General features: G+C 44.3%; 1 protein-coding gene across 3 annotated transcripts in view; it reads left to right on the plus strand.

The window, feature by feature from the left end:
• Positions 1–19219, plus strand: part of CFAP97D1 (CFAP97 domain containing 1) — a 504236-nt gene that overhangs the window by 212274 nt on the left and 272743 nt on the right. For all 3 annotated transcript variants that reach the window (XM_077459589.1, XM_077459588.1, XM_077459587.1), the window contains exon 2: positions 10341–10411. In XM_077459589.1, the coding sequence (XP_077315715.1) occupies positions 10341–10411 (71 nt within the window). The remainder of the gene's footprint in view (positions 1–10340; positions 10412–19219) is intronic.

The raw sequence follows: 19219 nt of genomic DNA on the forward strand, positions 1-19219 counted from the left end.
AATTCTAAATACCAACAGTGAATTTGCAAATACTGATACAAAGATTAGTAACGATAAATCCCTCTTTGTGGAAACACAATTTATAAACAGAAGGCTAAACCAATATATAAAGTGCATGACCTAATAATAACAACCCATCATGAAAAATAAAGGGAAAAAAAGATTGACATAAATATATAGTCCCAGGTGTATAGCCTCAGTGGGTGATCACCAACGCCTGTTTATTCCTATAATAATCATGCAACAAAACTTCACCCTTGTGTGCCACCACCACCTTGTAGATTGGCCACTCACCAGATGTAGGCGAATGTTCGCCTTTGGTTCATTAAATGGATAACCACTCCTCACAACAGGTGAGTCTGTATATTTTTCAAGTAATATGCTATTGGGTATAGTGCTTGGCTAGTCCTCATAGAAAATAAATAGCCATCGTGGTTTAGTAATTCCTGATTATTTTATCACAAGACTGCTATATACTGTTGAAGATAAAAAGTATTTAGCAGTTTATATTTACTAAAATAATGACATGTCCATGTTCTGTGTACTGTGGGAGACTAGATATAGTGAATGCAGGCTCCTGGGTTTAGTAGCACTTTAAATCTGTGAGAACTGGGCTGACCCCTATGCAAGGATGCATTCTTTAACTCATTTCTGCACTCTAACCCTAGAATGAAGATGATGTCTATTTAAATGCTATCTACTTTTTTTAAAGTGCTGCTTATGTTTTTTTTGTTATAGTTCTTATGCTGTGCAAAAGTAAAAAAAAGTTAACAGCTTTGTTAACATGTTTGTAAACCCTATTCATGAAATTTGACCTAAGCACATCTATCTGTAGTGTTTACTTACATGTCTCCAAAGATCCAAGTGTTGGTTCTTTCGGGTGCTTTGTTCCTCTGTTATCAGCATGAGTCACTTCTGACAAGTTCTCTGACACATGAGAAAACAGTAGCTGAAAATTTGTGTCAGGGAGGGAACTTAGAGGGAGATTAGCAGGGAGCTGCAGCTCTGCGAGTTCCTTCATTCCTCTGCCTAAGTGTGTGTGTGTGGGGGGGGGGGGGGGGGGTGTACTTTTCCTCCAATAAGCTCGCACACAGTGTAAGTCCAGACTCCCCACCCACTGCTGAAAGAGGAAAAAACGATTTCTAACATGATCTGCACTTTCCAAAGAGTGTAGAAATGGAAGGACAAAGTCACATGACATGTGACGCAACACATCGGGAGGGGCCAGTGACACCATTCTATGATATCTCCATGAACACAGCGGGCTGTGTTGGGAACGCTCTGATCAGCTGATTGTTCGTAGGCGCTGACACTTTCTTTTCAGATGTGAGTGGATCGGCTTATGTTTGATGATCCGGGGTTAATGATCATTGCGCAATGATGTTTTTTTCTGTTATGTTTATATTCAAATGATGAGCCTGATTGAGAACCACAGTATTTGGTGATATAAGTGAAAATCTATAGGAAGACTGAATAGGACTGAATAGGAACATCTATAGTGGTGTGGATATCATTTCATCTAAAGGACAAGAGCTACATCTGTGGGAATGGACCGATTTTTTTTTTCACAGAGTTTTCACTTACACTGTTCATTTTAATATATTGGATTGAGATGAATTTGAATTATTTTACTTATATTTGTTAATTGGTTTTGGATATTTTGCAGGCTTATATATAGTACCCTGTACATTTATCAGGATTGACTTAAACCTGCATTCATATTTTTGAGTATACATTTTCAGTGTGTGGAGGTGCACATATTTATAGTTCTACAGCACATAGCACTTTATTTTTGTATTCACTTGTGGCCATATATTGCATTTATATCAGCCTGTGGAGGTATATTTAATTATAGTTTGGCACAGCACTTAGCACTTTATTTTTGCACTTGTCTGTGGCCATATATTGCACTTGGCACTTTTATACACAGCACGGATTAATATATACCTCTTCTTTATGCACTGTATTCACTTTAGTACATTGGTGCACTACAAAATGGGAAATTGATAGAGTGCACCGTTATCGGATATATTATAGATATCCATGTACAACTTATATAGGGAGATTTCATCTCTGTGTATCATCTAATGATATTCATTTCAGCTTATTGGGTATATGTGAGGGTTTACATCCACTTTAAGGTACAATGCCTCTCTGCCCACATTTGGATGTAGAAGGAATATGTTTAGGATTTAAATATTAGTATTCTTTGTTTATTATTAACGCCCATTATATGTTAAATTTGTTGTTGTTCTAATATCTTTGTTATTTCAATTGTTAGTATGGTACAACATAGGTGGTGGCTCATAAAATGCTTTGTTGTTCACAATTACTGTCTGCTCTTACTCGGAGCAGCACAGCAACTTGCTGGGACAGCTGTCTCCACCCCAAAGGTACCATTCTTGTTTCACTGCCCCTACTGGTCCAGTCCTAGATTTTTTTAACCCAGGCACCCATGCATCCTACACATCCATCCACGTCAGATTTGAAGCAACTGATGTCACAGAATTCCCTGTCAGAAATGATTGCAGCCACCAAGAGTTCTATTGCTGCACAGCTGCACTGAACATATTCAGACTCCCTGTGAAAAAAAAGTGGAATACAAAAATGTAAGCTGTGTAAAAAACTAGAAACATAAACATAAACATAAATATAATGGGATTTTTATATACAGCTTACCTGTAAAATCCTTTTCTTGAGAGTACATCACGGGACACAGGAGCTCATTACATAGTGGGTTATATAGACACCTCTGGTGATTGGACACTGGTTAACCCCAATTAAGGAGAATTCCTCCCCTATATAACCCCTCCCATATGGGAGGCACCTCAGTTTTGTAGCAAAGCAATAAGAAACCACGTAAAACCCAAGAGGGGCGGGAGCCCTGTGTCCCGTGATGTACTCTCAAGAAAAGGATTTTACAGGTAAGCTGTATATAAAAATCCAATTTTCTTGATCATACATCACGGGACACAGGAGCTTCATTACATAGTGGGATGTCCCAAAGCAATGCTCAGATTGAGGGGAGGGAGACACAGATCATAATTATAGACCACCATGGGCCGGAGGACCTAAACTGCAGCCTGCAGTACACTGCGCCCGAAGGCGATATCCTCTTGCCCTCTGACATCCACCTGATAGAATCTGGTGAATGTGTGGACTGATGACCAAGTTGCAGCCTTACAGATCTGAGCCAGGGAGGCCTGGTGATGCACTGCCCAAGAAGCACAGCCCTAGTAGAGTGCGCTTTCACTTGAAAAGGAGGAATCTTCCCCTTTACACTATAGGCCTGAGAAATAACTTGTCTAATCCACCTTGAGAGAGTGGATTTTGACGCCGCCTGGCCTTTCCTAGGGCCTTCCGGCAAAATAAACAAGCAATCAGTTTTCCTTATCTGAGCAGTTGCTTGAAGATATATACTGATTGCTCTAACCACATCCAAAGTGTGCAAAGATTCTTCTTCTGCGGACTGTGGGTCCGGAAAAAGGATGGTAGGATTACGTCTTGATTCAAATGGAATCCCGAAACCACCTTAGGTAGAAAGGACCTGTTGGGACGCATGACCACCCGGTCCTTATGAATAATTAGATACGGCTCCTTGCTGGAAAGAGCTGCTAGCTCTGATACTCTTCTAGCCGTAGATATGGCTACCAAGAAGACCAATTTTTTAGTCAGGAGAACTAATGAAGCCAGATGCAAAGGCTCAAATGGTTGCTCCTGCAAAGCCGAGAGAACCAAATTCAGATCCCATGGGCATACCGGAGGATTGACTGTCGGTCTTATCCGCATGGCCCCCTGGATGAAAGCCCGCACCAGGGAATGCGATGCAAGTGGCTTCTGAAAAAAACACTGACAGGGCCGAAATCTGCACCTAGTGCTTATGGCCAAATTCATTTCTAGGCCTGACTGGAGAAAGGCCAAGATCCTGCTAATGACATACTTTCTAGGATGCCATTTCCTGAGTTCACACCAGGAAACATATGCCCTCCAGATTTTGTAATAAATAAGCCTGGAGGCCGGGTTTCTGGCATTGACCAGAGTAGAAAGGACTGGCCCCGAAAGGCCACGGTCTCTCAGAATGTGGGTCTCAGCAGCCAAACCGTCAAATTCAGACTGCGTAAAGCAGGATGGTAAATTGGACCCTGTGAGAGCAGATCTGGCCGGAGAGGGAGGATCCATGGCCTGCCTACTGCCAACTTCATGATCTCTGCGTACCACGGGCGCCTGGGCCACCAAAAGGACCGATTTTGTCTCCCTCTTGACTCTTCCCAGGAACCGCGACAGAAGCGGGCTCGGGGGAAAGGCATAGATCAGATTGTACTGATCCCAGGGAACTGTCAGAGCATCTGACCCCTGAGCAAGTGTATGTCTTGTCCTTGACACAAAATTGTCCAGTTTCCTGTTGAACCTGGATGCAAACAGATCTACGTCTGGAGTACCCCACCTGCGACATATGTTCCGAAAAACACGTCAGGGTGCAGAGCCCATTCTCCTGGGCACAACTGCTGGCGGCTCAGAAAATCCGCCTGCCAATTTTCCACTCCTGCAATGAAGACTGCAGAAAGACACGGAACATGCTTTTCTGCCCAGACAAGTATGTGATTCACCTCTTTTTGGGCCACAAGGCTCCTGGTACCGCCCTGGTGATTGATATAAGCCACTGCTGTGGCATTGTCGGACTGAACCCGAACAGGGAGACCTCGTAGTCTGTAAGACCACTTTATGAGAACCATATAAATTGCCCGGATCTCCAGGACAATTATGGGCAATAGCTTCTCGATCGCAGACCATTTCCCCTGCGAGCACGTCTCCTCCAACACTGCTCCCCAGTCTGTCAGGCTGGCATCTGTTGTGATAATCTTCCATGGAAGAGGAAGAAAAGTTTTGCCCTTCAGCAAATTCTTGGTTTGTAACCACCAGATGAGACTCCTGTGTGTCCCTGGGGATAGACGCATAGGAAGATCCAAGGATTGGGGCTTCCTGTTCCAAGCCGCAAGGATGCATCTTTGCAGAGGCCTTGAGTGGAACTGGGTGAATGGGACGGCCTCGAAGGAGGCGACCATTTTCCCTAACAGTCTCATGCACAATTGAATGGGGGAAGATCTCCTGCCCAGAATTAGGCGCACCAGACACACCTTGCCCTGAGCAGTGTCGATGATCATACCCAGGCATTCCAACCTGGTGGCAGGCTGTAGGGATGACTTTTCTAGGTTTATGATCCAACCTAGGCGTTCCAGGTGTTCTAGCGTTCTGCTGACGCTGTGGTTCAGGAACGCTACTGTTTTCTCCATGAGAAGCAAATCATCTAGATAAGCCATGACGGCTATACCCTGAGCTCTTAGGTTTGCCAAGAGAGGGTCCAGAATCTTTGTGAAGACTCGAGGGGCCGTAGCAAGCCCGAACGGCAAGGCCACAAATTGAAAATGGCGCCGCTCTACCGCGAACCTTAGAAATTTTTGGTGTGTGCGGGAAAAATTGGCACATGGAGATATGCATCCTTGATATCTATTGATGCCATAAACTCTCCCCCTTGCAGGGAGGAGACCACAGTGCGGATTGACTGCATTCGGAAGGACCGGATGCGTAAAAACCGGTTTAGATCCTTCAGATCTAGGATAGGTCTGACACTTCCATTTGGCTTCGGAACGGTGAAGAGATTTGAGTAAAACCCTGAACCCTGTTCTTTTGGGTCCACTTCTACTATCACCCCCTGGGATAGTAAGTGATCTAAGGCCAGAAATAGCAGTTTTTGCTTTACTGGATCCCTGGGGATCCTTGACCTTAGAAAGCGAGAAGGTGGAATCTCCTGAAACTCTAGCCTGTAGCCCAGAGATACCGAAAAGATCACCCACTTGTCCCGGATCTCTTCCCACCAGGCTCCTGCAAACTGCAGGAGCCCTCCCCCAACTCGGCCGAGCTGGGGCGCCCCTTCACAAGGAAGCTTTTGGGCTCTGCTTGGCAGGCTTTCGCCCCCAAGACTTTTTCTGCCCCTGGGCCCGGCCCTGAGCCTTCCCTGTAGAGGAGGGTTGAGAAGGCCATCGCCACTGCTTAGAGCTTGATGCTCCGGGAGAGAGAGCACGCCTGAATGAAGGACGCTTGCTCCTTTTGACTGGAAGGAGAGTAGATTTACCCTCTGAAATTTTTTGGACGAATTTGTCTACTTCTTCTCCAAACAAACATTCCCCTGTAAACGGGAACCCAATCAAATGCTTCTTGCATGACAGCTCAGCTGCCCAATTCTTTAGCCATAGGGCCCTTCGCATGTGTACCAACATGAGGGACAAACGTGATGCTTGTTGGACAGAATCCAAAATCACATCAATCATGAAACACAGAATATGAGGCATTTCTGCATACTTCTCTACTTCCTCGCTGGGAAGGAGCCCAAGCATCTGCTTAACCTGTTCCTTGAGGAACTGTCACAACCCCACGGCTGCAACTGTAGGTTGCACTACAGCGCTAGTCATGGAAAAGGAGGCTTTTAATAAGGTTTCCAGCTTCTTATCAGTTGGATCTTTAAATACCTGCGCATTATCCAAGGGACAAGTCAGGTTTTTATTCACGCAAGAAACAGCCGCATCAACAGATGGGACCCCCCACTTCTTGGTGAAACTCTCCTCCAGGAAAGAAACAGAGGACGTAGCGACTTCAGCAGCAGGCATTCTGAATGTGGTACGCACCAATTCAGTATAATACTGCACCTGTTTTCTGGGAGGAGGGGACTCTCTCCTCTTCCTCTGATTCATCCGACTGCTCAAGATCCCTGTCCCAAGACAGGGATCTCTCCTAATTTTCAGAAGAATCATCTGAGAGAGGAATTTCAGCAGAGGGAGGGGATCTACCCCTTTTCCTGCTATCTTTCAGAGAAGCAGAAATAAAATTCATTATTTTCCCTTCAAAACCCTCCAATGTAGCCCTAAGGGAGTCCTCAGTGACATAAACCGGGGCTGGGACATTAGGAGAGGCTGCAAAACCTGACAGGGGCACTGACTCGTCTTGAGAGGCTAGCTCCAGTCTTGCAGGGGGGATGGTAACTTACAGGCACTTTTAGAACCCCAGGACCTAGGTGGTGATTTACCAGTGCCTTTGCTACCTCCCCCTGAGACCCTCTTACGAGGAGACATAGTCCTAAGCTACAAAGCAGAGGTACTAGTACAAGTGCAATCACTGTTGTGCTTAAAGTCTCACAATAAATATATATGCTTAAACTGCATAACCTGATGCTGAGTAGGTGTTTGCCTGGATCCAATCCCCTCAGATGCTTACTGCCCACAGCTCCTGTGTCTCCACTTACAGCCCCCTGACACTCCGGACTTTTTAAATCTGCCGCCTGGCGCCTGCGCAGTACAGCGCCATGCACACTGACGTGCGCGGCTCACAACCACACTCCCCCCTCCTCCATTAGGCCGGGAACGCGCCCACCACGCGCGCGTGCACGAGGACCGCGGGATCCAGGGGGGAAAGGAGAACTCCACCGGAGATGCATGGGACCCCCAGACTACGTGGGACCCCTGTGTTACCTTGTTGTGGCAGGGACTGCAGTGGAGACGTGAGACAGCTGGAGAACCAGGCTTCACTGAGCGTGTGTACTGAAAGGCATGTAAGTATGCATCAGGCTGCTCTTACTCCCTCTAGTGGTGGAAACCAGGTAAGACATACAACTACTCAAAATGAAGAAATCCATCATATAATTACATATATAGGATTAACTCCCTTACCTGTCCTCGCCGCAGGAATTGCTGAAACAGACAAATTCCAGCCTTCACCCATCACAGCGGGCAGTGTTAGCCAACCTTCAGGTTTATCTGGGGCTTTTTCTCGGAAGAGCCTCCTATCTGGACCATGTAAAAGACTCTGCCAGAAACGTTCGTGCGCTCTGTATAAACAGTACACCAAGTCTGGTTTTCCAATAGGAGAGGACTTACAGACCAAACCTCGTTTCTTCGGCTGACGAGGCCCGGGTACCATACCATCTTGGGAGTCAAATATCGGCCCAAGGTATGGATCCGGTTTGTTGTAGCCCTTAGGCCCCCGCAGGAACCTGCACAGAGCTAAAGTTTTACGTGACCAACCACCATAGACACTGGCTAAAAAAACTGAGGTGCCTCCCATATGGGAGGGGTTATATAGGGGAGGAATTCTCTTTAATTGGGGTTAACCAGTGGCCGTTAATTCTGAGTTTTAGTTAATTTTTGCAACAGATTGGCTAGCTTTCTTTACTATAACTTCCATCCTAAGACCCAGTTGCTGCAGGTCTGCATGGATAGAGGAAGTTATCTGTGCTGAAGTTTGTGCCAGGTCTCTGGATAGCATTTGGGAGAAGGCAGTCATCATGGAAGGAAAGTCAGTGGGGGAGAGGGGGCAGTCATAATTTCCATTTGCACAGGAATCTAGGCCAGCCAGTGAGTCTTGCATAGGGGTGAGAAGGAGCCCGTCTACTGTCCTCCCGATCAGGGATTCAATAGATGCAGGGGAGTGTGCAGTCTGCATACTGTTAGTTTAAGCTGATTATGGCAAAACCCATACATACAAGTTCATTTCTACTTTGTGTAAAATGGAAGGGAATCTAAAATGGAGTCACAGCTGCCCACACATTCCCTTACAGTGATGAGATGGAGAGGGAGCCGAGGAGCCCACCTTGTTCTGATCAACAATCGACTCCTCTGTCTCTGATTCTGTCTTGTGCTGCCAAGGCTGCCATCTTGGATGGCTGAGGGGTCTAGAGGCTAGATCCAGGTGCCGAGATAGGTCCCTGTGGGTGGATCCCATTGACATCAGGTTGGTCCCTAGGTATTCCCCGATCGTTTACCGTGGGAGCGGGCCAGGAACAAGTACTCTGCATGCTGGTGGGGAAAAGATGACTGGAGCAGAGCTTCAGGCCATCGCGGCCATCTTGGAAGCTACCGTGCATGCTCCTCCGGGTTTTGCAATATTTTATGTCACACGATATTTGCGCAGTGGTTTTTCAAATGCAATTTTTGGGAAAAAAATATTTTTTGAATTTTAATACAAAATTACACAATACCTAACCTACCTTTTTTCAAAAATATAAAAGGTGATGTAATGCCATGTAAATAGATGCAAAACATGTCACGTTTCAAAGTTACGTACGCCTGCAACAACAGCGACAAATAACGTAAATTTTGCTAACCATGGGCGACATTTTAAAATCCTTTACATGTTACCACTTTAGATTTACAGAGCACGTCTAGTGTTAGAATTACTGCCCATGATCTGACGTTCACGTTGATACTTCACATGTTTAGGACAATCACTGTTTGCATGTGTACGGGTCCAATGTGAGTATTTTGCCTTTGTGTGCTAGCATGCAGGGGCAGGGACACTTTAATTTTTTTATTAGAAATGTATTTTATTTATTTTTACTTGTAATTGCAATCAAGTAGCAAATTAGTCACTCTAATTGCGATAACAAGAAAGCCAATCGTCAGCTCTATAAAATTGGTATTTTGGGGTGATGCCTGCAGCACCTCGGTACAACCCCTCAAAACCAAATGACGTACTAGGTACGTGATTTGGCCACAAGTGGTTAATGAACATGTATTTTTTTTACACTTGACTAACTTTGAAATTAATAATAGCACACCCCCTGCAATGTAATTTAGCTGCTTTAAGCCTTATGCAGGCCATACATGGTTGAATTTCAAACAAATTTTCTTTTCAAAATCAGAATATATTTTTTTTGTGATCCGATGATGCCACCATTGATTTTCGAAATTCGACCAACCAAGCCTTCAATTTCACCTCATGTTGCTACAAAAAATAATTTTCATGGCCAGGAATCTTCTTTTCTCTCTCGTAAATGTCCTTTTCTTATTATATTTCTGGCACGATTCTCCCATCATTGATTAGAAAATCTTTTGTTTTTCAAAAAATTTCCAACGTGTTTGATTCCCCAAATCTGATTTCCGCATGAAAATTGGCTGTTGCTGCAGCCCACTATTGGTGCGAAATTCGTACGAAAATTCTTAGATACGATTTTCGAAAGAAAATTCTTTCGAAATCTGAACCGTGTATGGCCGGCATTAGCTGAGAGCATGAACTCAAGACATTCAATAATGTTATGTTATCCAATACATATACTCTTTTTCATTATTTTCACTATTTTAACCAAATGTTCATTTAAGAGTGTTTTTCAATGTTTTAGTAGTATAGCTTTAGTCATTCATAAAATATTTGTTCTTGAAAATGACACAGGGAAGAAAGGTTAAGTAATGTTTACATCCTGCATATTTTAATAGAAATGTTATAATGCTTTTGGACTTTCTCAGATGGATTTGCTAAACGTCAGATTTCAAAACCAAATGTAATTTCTTTTACAGCCAGAGCTGAAGTTGACAATAAGCCTCCATGGATATACTTACACCATCAAGTTCAAACGAAAAAAATGCAGGTAATATGTTAAATGGTTCACTATAGAAAAGCCAACTGGTTTAAAACTAAAAAGAAGAATATAGAGAATTTTTACAGTTCTGACTTTGTTTGTTTTTATTCTTAGAAGTTTTGACAGATTTCTAATAATGATTCTGGGCAATTCCTATGGCCCATGCTGTCAAATTTCAAAGAAACCTGCTGGGATAGAAATATAGGACTTACCAAGGTTGACTTGTTCTTGAAACTGCAAGCTGTAGGCCCATATTTCTTATACTTGCTTTATTAATTATACTGTATATTAATAATTATTGACTCTCTGACTTGGAACTAGCATGTGCATATCAAGTATTCTTTTGTTTTTAAAGTAAAATTTGCATTTAGTAAGAAAATATTAACACCCACTTAGTGTTGAAGGGCATATGGACTGGCATCAGCTGTAATTGTTCACTAAGCCACAAATTCAAGTGGAAAATTTATTTCACCATAATAATATTGATAAGAAATAGTAGTAAAATCCATAGAAAAATGAATAGCTGTCTACAAATAAGCAAACAGTGAGAAAATGATAAGCATGAATGAATAGGCTGAAAATGTTTCATTTCACCACTTTATAATAGGTCTCTTTTATGGAATTCCGAGATAAAAATTCAAGGCACTCAAATGAAATGTCAGTCATTTCTGAGATGAGAAGCCAGAGGTGTGAGATAAAAATTTTAAGTTTCTATCTTAGAGTTGCGATGGTTTATCTCAGAATGTTGTTTTTTTTTATCTTTTGTTGTCCCCAGGGATCTTTTTATGGTATCTATATTATCTATCTCATTATGTAGCTGCCTAGAATTCTGAAAGGAATATAGGGCTGTTACAATTTTCATAGATTGTTATGCTTTTTCTCTAAATTAAATCACTGCTGAACCCTCAATTCCTTGGCAAGGCACAAAGCATGCAGAATATTTATGATTAGGTGACAGATATCCAGTCAGATGAAACGTAACCCCTTTTTCCCTAGTTTTGTCATGGTCCCTCATTCAGATAGGGATCTGAATTCTCAGTATTGCCCAAGCACACCTGACTCGTCACAGAGCATTGACTCCTGTGTTTGGCCTAATGGCTTTTAATAGCATCCCCATTGCGGAAAATCAGACAACCTCTTGTGAAGAGATCTGGCATTGTGAATTCTAGTGGATATTTCCCTGAAGGGCTTAAAACATGCGTTACGTCCAGATCTACCTTTTTCAGGTTTTAACTTTGAAAATTGTCACCCTTAGGTAATCAACATCGTTTTTTTTTTTTTACAGTGTGTCTACCTTCAGACCCATTGTTGTGAGATAGAGACTGACCCCTCTCTCTCCCTTGCAGAAGCATTGGGCATTGGAGGACCCTCCCCTCAGAGAAGTTTCCCCTCCCCCCATCTCTTCTATGTTTATAAGTACACTTCTCTGCTGTTGTGGTTCTAGTTTCTGATAAATCCAACATATATGCCTCTATAGACCAGGTAGTTGCTGGTGTGATTACTTAGCCTCTTAATCAGGTTGATGCCTGGTACGTATTTTTCTCCTCTGTAAAATCATTATTTCTGATGTTACTGTCTGGTCTTCCAGAACAGATGTTGCTTTGTACATTGTGAGAGAATTCTCACAGCTGGATAAGGTAAGGGAGATTCCTAAGGAATTTTTCGAATTCTTGTGTGTTTTCTCCTTTAAGTAAATGTTTGCTATGCCTAAAGTCACCACCTGTGGCTGTCAAGAGCATGTACCTTTCCATGCTTGTCAGTCTGGTCTCTGTGTACAAGCTGCACACTCCCCCAAGCCCATGCTCCAGGTAGGATGTGGGAAGGTTTTTTTTTTCCTTTTAGGAATGTTCCACTACAGCTTCCTACAGGCTAGATGCCATCGGGCAGTCAGCGGTATGCCACGCCACCTCCCACTGCTGCCGGCATTACGGAGGCTCTGCATCCACCGGCACTCCTCTCTCCTCCGCCCAAGCCTCCTCTCCATGTGCGATCCAATCAGGATCAGGGCCCTCTGCTCGCACGGGAAAAGCGCTCTTTTTTAAAAAAAAGATGAGGGGGTGGAAGTGGTGGTTTGACGCCCACAACAGGGGGCTATAGAAAGCTATAAAGTACACTCTTTTGCAGATGCACACAGCTCAAGGATGGACACAGAGCAGATGGATGGCATGTGAGTGGGGTGATACAGGCATTCCCAGGCAACATCTACTTATTATTATTATTATACAGGATTTATATAGCGCCGACAGTTTACGCAGCGCTTTACAACATTAGGGTAGGCATTACAATACAATACAATTGTAGACAAGGGGAATCAGAAGGCCCTGCTCGTTTAGAGCTTACAATCTAGGATCAGACTGAGCCTTGATAGCAGTTGCTGGACTATTTTGCTCAACCGCGGGTGCATTTCTGGTAGTACCTCTGCATTTGTGCTTAGCACTATGGGCAGAAGGGGTGGTACAAATACCCCGAGAAATAGGGGCTCAAAGGGATCTCCCTCAGCCTCTGAGGACCCTCCCTCTGTGTCACGTACCTTACAGTGGAGTCAGACTGCTGGGGGTGCACGGTTCCGGTCTCCACACCCCTGGAATAGGGAACAGGGAGTGTGGAGGCAGCGAAAGGGTGCAGGTGCCTGCGGCTTGGAGATGAAGACCTGAAGATACTGGGTCCTCCCAGATGAAGAGGCATAGGCCAGTCACTGGTGGAATACAGCGGGAGCCAAGCAGGTGTGAGGAAGACACTGCACATCAGGAACAGGCTAGGTTGGCAACTGGCTGGCAACGAGGTACACAAACGAAAGGCAGGTGCGTAGTCAGGGACGAGCAAGGGGTCTGGTAACGTGCTGGCAATGAGGTACAAAATCAGGAAGCAAGCCGAAGTAGGAAGTCCAAGCCGAGGTCAGAAATAGTCCAGGAAACAGTAAACAGGGATGATCCTAAAGAATAGTCAAGCAAGCCGGTAGTCAGGAACAAGGTCACAGGTACAAGAATGATCAGGTATTTCAGGAACAAGCTGAAGACGATCCAGCACTGGTATCAAGTCAGGATCCTGTTTATGTAGGGCGAGATGTGCCCGGATTGTTGGACGTGGCCGTGCGTGCGTGAGTACGTTCGGTTGGCGCAAGTGCGTCCACGTGTTCGTATTGGCGTGCGTCCATTCATACCGGAACTCGCACGCCTCTGACGGGGACACCGCGCATGGTCCTTGGGGCGAAAGTGAACAGCTGCTACACGGGGATGGACATTCACATGGTGAGTTCTCTGACACTCTGCAACGCCATCTCCCCCTGAAAAAGCTAGGGAGGCTGATCAGAGTGAGCCATCAGGGTCTGGAGCTGCAACTGCTTCTGGCATTTCAGCTCCTGTATATATTACTCAGAAGGTTTTTTCCTCAGCCATGAGTGGATTAGAGGAAGGATTAGTGACTTTAATCGCATCTTCACAAAGTGGAAGAAAACACATTAAGGCCTCTTCTATTACCCAGGACCCTCAAACAGAGAAACTCTGGGAGAAGGAAGATGAATCCCCCTCAGGGGACCGGGAAGAGACTGATCACTCCTCTTCTGAGGAATCAAGTGGGGAAGGACCACCTTCAGCTTCACAGGCTGAGAAATTGCTGGTGCAATATCTTACTAAAATGGTCCGCTCCACATTTAAGTTACCCGTAACTGAGTGGGTTGAAAAGCCCACTTCTGGTTGGGTTCACTGAAGCCTCCTCTAGCTGTGCATGCATTTCCTGTTCATTTATTGCTGGGAAAGCTTATTTATTCTGAGTGGGATCACCCAGGTAAGCATTCTTTGCCTCCTAAAAACATTTTCAACACTTTATCCTATTGAGGGAAAAAATGTACTAGGAGGTGGAGTATACCGGCAATTGATGCTGCTATATCTTTCTGTAAATTAAAATTTGACTTGTCCGGTTGACAATGCTCAAATGCTTAAGGAATCCATCTGATGAAAAATTGGAATTCCTGTTAAACATTTTCTCTTTGGCATGTTCAGTAGCATAATTTGAGACAGGTGCTCAAGGTTTTCCCTGAACAGCTAGCCTAGGATTTAGCCAAGCTGCCAGGGGTTTGGTATTTTGCAACTGATGCAATCAGAGATTCTATTCTGTAAACCTCTCGCTTTACGTTTGGGTTGGGGCATACCCGTAGAATCTTATGGTTGAAATGTGGTCAGCCGAAGTGTCATGCATAAGCTCCTGGCTTTTTCTCATTTCCGCGGTGAAAGGCTGTTGGGGATGGGAATAGGTACCCTTTTGCCAGTTAAGAAATAGAGTAAAACGTTCCTCATTTAATCTGGCTCTTTTCTCCAGTGCCAGGGGCGTTGGCCTTCAGGAAGTCGCGACAGCCTCCACTATCAGGAATGAACACTAAAGCCTCCTATGAAGGGACGCCCCCGCTTGTTCAAGTGGGAGGGGGGGGACTTCTGCAGTTCTCAAGGGTCTGACAGGAGGAGTTTTGAGACAGATGGATAATCTCGATAATAGCTCTAGGCTACAAACTAGAGTTCCAAGATTTCCCGTCTCCTCGTTTTCCTCAGGGCAAAGGCAATAGGGTCGTTGGTTCAAATCCTGACCACGACACCATCTACCTGGAGTTTGCATGTTCTCCCTGTGCGGGTTTCCTCCGGGTGCTCTGGTTTCCTCCCACACTCCAAAGACATGCTGGTAGGTTAATCAGATCCTGTCTATAATTTATAGATCCAGAGAAAAAAAGGTCTCCCTTTTTTCAAGCATTAGTCTGACTTTTGTCTCAAAAAGGGTCATGGCCATCCCCACGATGGAACAGGGGTTGGATTTTGTTTTTGTCAAACCTTTTCATGGTGCAAAAGACCAAATGGTAAAACAAGTAAAAAAGGCGCAATACACAAATACCTCATATGACAGTACCCAATAGTCCAGGGGTTATTTATATATATATATATATATATATATATATATATATATATATATATATATATATATATATACATATACATACATATACATTCAATAGTTTGTGTCTTTGGATCAGTCAGGGCAGCCTCCCAAGGAACCAAAAAGCAGGGTTCCGGTACGCTAGAAAAAACAAGGAAACAGGGGGCGCCTCTGAATATATATCATAAAACAAATTTATTATAACAGCAATATCCACTCACGTGGGGGAAAAAGATGTCGCTTTCATATCCTGTATACTAGGCTGAGGAGATTGGTGACGCCATTGCCAGGTACCGCGCCATACGTGCTCTCCAAGCCTCATTTTCATCCTCCACACACGGTTGTGTCTGTTTATATCCGAGAGGCGGGATTGTTGCTATAGACATGCAGCAAGGCTAATCCCCAGCACTGACGTTTTACCTTTCCTTCTTCCCCATATCGCCACCAGAACCCCTTTCTGGGTATAAACTGACTTTTTGTTCCTTAAACCAGACTGTGCTATTAACTGTACCAGAATCTCTGAAGGAGTCAGCACCATGCTCAGCCACCCCAGCCTGTTCTGATGTGAGGCTAGCTTGAATGGAGTTGCTGTGACCTGGATCTGCTGTGACCTGCAGTTCTACAACCATCTCCTCAGCCCAGTATACAGGATATGAACGCGACATCTTTTTCCCCCATGTGAGTAGATATTGCTTTTATAATAAATTTGTTTTATGATATATATTCAGAGGCGACCCCTGTTTCCTTGTTTTTACCAAAGACCAAATGGGGATGTCAGATCCATGCTAGATCTCAAGGATCTAAACCAGTTCCTGCAATATCCTCTTTTTCCACGTGGAATCAATCTAATCTGTTGTCTCCATCCTATAAGGAGGAAAACTTCTGGCATCAGTCAACATCAGGGATGCCTACCTGCATGTGCCTATTTTCCCCCGCTCATCAAAAATATCTGCGTTTTGAAGTATAAAAACTTCACTTTAGTTGTAGCATTGCCTTTTCAGTCTAGCTACTGTACCTCGGGTGTTTACAAAATGTCTTGCCCTTCCTTTGGCCAGATTAAGGACTCAGGGTATAACAATTGTAGCTGTCAGGGCTGGCTCAGCCCTTCCTTCTCTGAGCTGGCCGCTAATTGCCGGCTAATTGCCAGTTCTCATCTCTCTTTACAGTTACTCAGCTGTTCCTGATCCTACTCGTCTGACCTACTTCCTTAAAGCTGTCTAGCTCACTTCATCTCTGCCTTCACCTTGGTCACATCACAAGAAACCATCTCCTGCGTTCCTGTTTAAAGACTGGCTTTGCTGGCATCCCTTCTGGCTCCTTAACCTGCTTGCTGTTCCTCTACTTGGATCCCTGACTTCTGGCCTGGCTGATTACCCAATCTGGGTACTGAATTCTGGCTTGGCTGATTACTCAATCTGGCTACTGAACTCTGGCTTGGCTGACTACTTGATCCAGTTACTGGACTCTGGCTATGCTTTGGCTATGCTTACTATATTTACCTTTTTATTTTTATTAAAAAACAAGTGTGATTTTACTGTACTTCTGTCTCGGTCTGGTTCATGGTTTCTGACAGTAGCATACCTAGATGATCTGCTCTGAATAGATGGGTCGGTAGCCTGCTTAGACGAAAGCATGGTCTCCACAATCAGCTACCTGGAATACCTAGGTTGGATCCTCAACCTAGAGAGATCTTCTTTAAAACCATTAAGAAGACTAGGAATACTTGGGTCTGGTTATAGATACAGCCCAGAAAAGGGTGGCTTTAACCCCAGGGATGACCAGTTCCATAAAGGAGCTGGTTCAGGTGGTCAGGGCAAAGAAGGGTCCTTCTATTTGCTTTTGCACAAGGTTGTTGGGAAAAATTGTGGCTTCATTCAAAGCGATTCCCTATTCTCAGTTTCATTCAAGACTGCTGAAAAACAGTATCCTGTCTACCTGGAACAAGATTTTCCAAAGCATCTGTTGCCAAAGGGTACGCCAGAGCCCCAGTTGGTAGAAGATACAGGTATCCAAGAATCTGCAGAAGGGGAAATCCTTCTTAACAGCCTTTCGGGTTGGGAGCAGTCCTGAAAGAGGCGACTGTCCAAGGGAAATGGTCCAAAATTGAAGGACCTTACCCATCAACATTCTAAAGATTCGGGCAGCGCACATAGCTCTAAGGGCCTGTATACTCAGGTTGCGGATTTGTTCTGGTGGATTCAATCCGACAATGCCACAGCAGTGGCTTATGTCAATCACCCAGGGGCACCAGAATTCATGCAGCCCAGGGAGAGGTAAACCATATCCTAGCCTGGGCAGAAAAGCAGGTGCCGTGGATATTGGAAACCTTCATTCCAGGGGTAGAGAGTTGGCAGGCAGACTACTTGAGTCACCAGCAATTGTTGCAGGGGAGTGGTCCCTTCACCCCACAATCTTTCTGCCTATATGCCAAAGATGGGGGATTCCAAATGTAGGTCTGTTTGTGTCCAGGTTCAAGTTGACAACTGTGTGTCAAGAACAAGGGATCCACTTACATATGGAACAGATGCGTCGGTGACCCTGTGGGATTATGCATTCCCTTCTATTCTGCTGCTACCGCGACTTCTTTGCAAGATCAAGCAGGAAAATAAGTCAGTGCTTCTTGTGGCCCCAGCATGGCCCAGAAGATCTTGGTATGCAGAAATAGTGAAGATGGTGGTAAAGTCCCCATGGACACTACCACTACGTCCCAGACCTGCTATCGCAGGGACCAGTATTCCATCCTTTCTTACAAACGCTATATGTAATGGTTTGGCTATTAACCCACATTCTGAAGAGTTGTGGGCTTTCAGGCTCAGTGATATCTACCTTGATTAATACAAGGAAGCCAGCTTCCAGAGTAATTTTATTATAGAGTCTGGGAGGCATATGTTCCTGGTGTGAGTCCAGGGGTTGGCATCTTAGAAGGTATATTCCTGGCCTTTTTGTAAATAGGTTTAGAAATTAAGTTGGCCTTGAGTATCATCAAGGGCCAGGTCTCAGCCTTATCAGTATTATTCCAACAACCACTTGCTTCGCATTCCCTGGTCCGGTGACACAGCTTAATCCGCCAGTTAGGTCACCCTTAAAAGCCTTGAAATTTTAATTTGGTTTTGTCAGGTTTACAAAGACAGCCTTTTGGGCTGATACGACATACTCCCTTGATCCTTTTGACAAGGAAGTTGTTTTTTTCTGCTTGCCATATCTTCTGCAAGAAGGGTATCAGAATTGGCTGCTCTTTTTTGTAAAGAGCCATATTTAATTATTCACAAGGATGAGATGTTATTGCATTGTTATCCTAGCTTTTTGCCAAAGGTGGTTTCAGGTTTTCATCGAAACCAGGATACTGTTCTACCTTCATTCTTTTTCCAGAACCCTGTTCTACGGAAGAAAGGTCACTGCATTCTCTTGATGTAGTGAGAGCAGTCAAAGTCTATTTAAAGACGACTACTCAGATTAAAAAAATAAATAAAAAATTGGATGTTTTTGTTTGTGTTGCCTGAAGATCCTAGAAAAGGACAGGCAGAGTCGAAATCTACTATTTCTAAGTTGATTCCGCGAGTAATTATTCAAGGGAAAGGTTCCAGCTTTTCAAATCAAAGCGCACTCCACCAGGGCTGTTAGTACTTCATGGGCAGTGCATCACCAAGCCTCCATGGCTCCAATCTGCAAGGCCGCAACTTAGTCTTCAGTTCATACATTCATTAGGTTCTATCAGGTGGATGTAAGAAGGCATGAGGATATTGCCTTTGGGCGCACTGTACTGCAGGCAGCAGTATAAGTACTCAGGGATGATGGCACCCTACTTTTGTTTGTGTCTCCCTCCCCTCGGTTGGCATTGCTCTGGGACATCCTACATAGTAACTACTATGGCCCTGTGTACAATTAAGAAAATAGGATTTT

Source organism: Lithobates pipiens, unplaced genomic scaffold (genome assembly GCF_037356315.1).
Source record: "Lithobates pipiens isolate NorthernLeopardFrog02 unplaced genomic scaffold, aLitPip1_a1.2 Scaffold_28, whole genome shotgun sequence".
Taxonomy (NCBI): domain Eukaryota; kingdom Metazoa; phylum Chordata; class Amphibia; order Anura; family Ranidae; genus Lithobates; species Lithobates pipiens.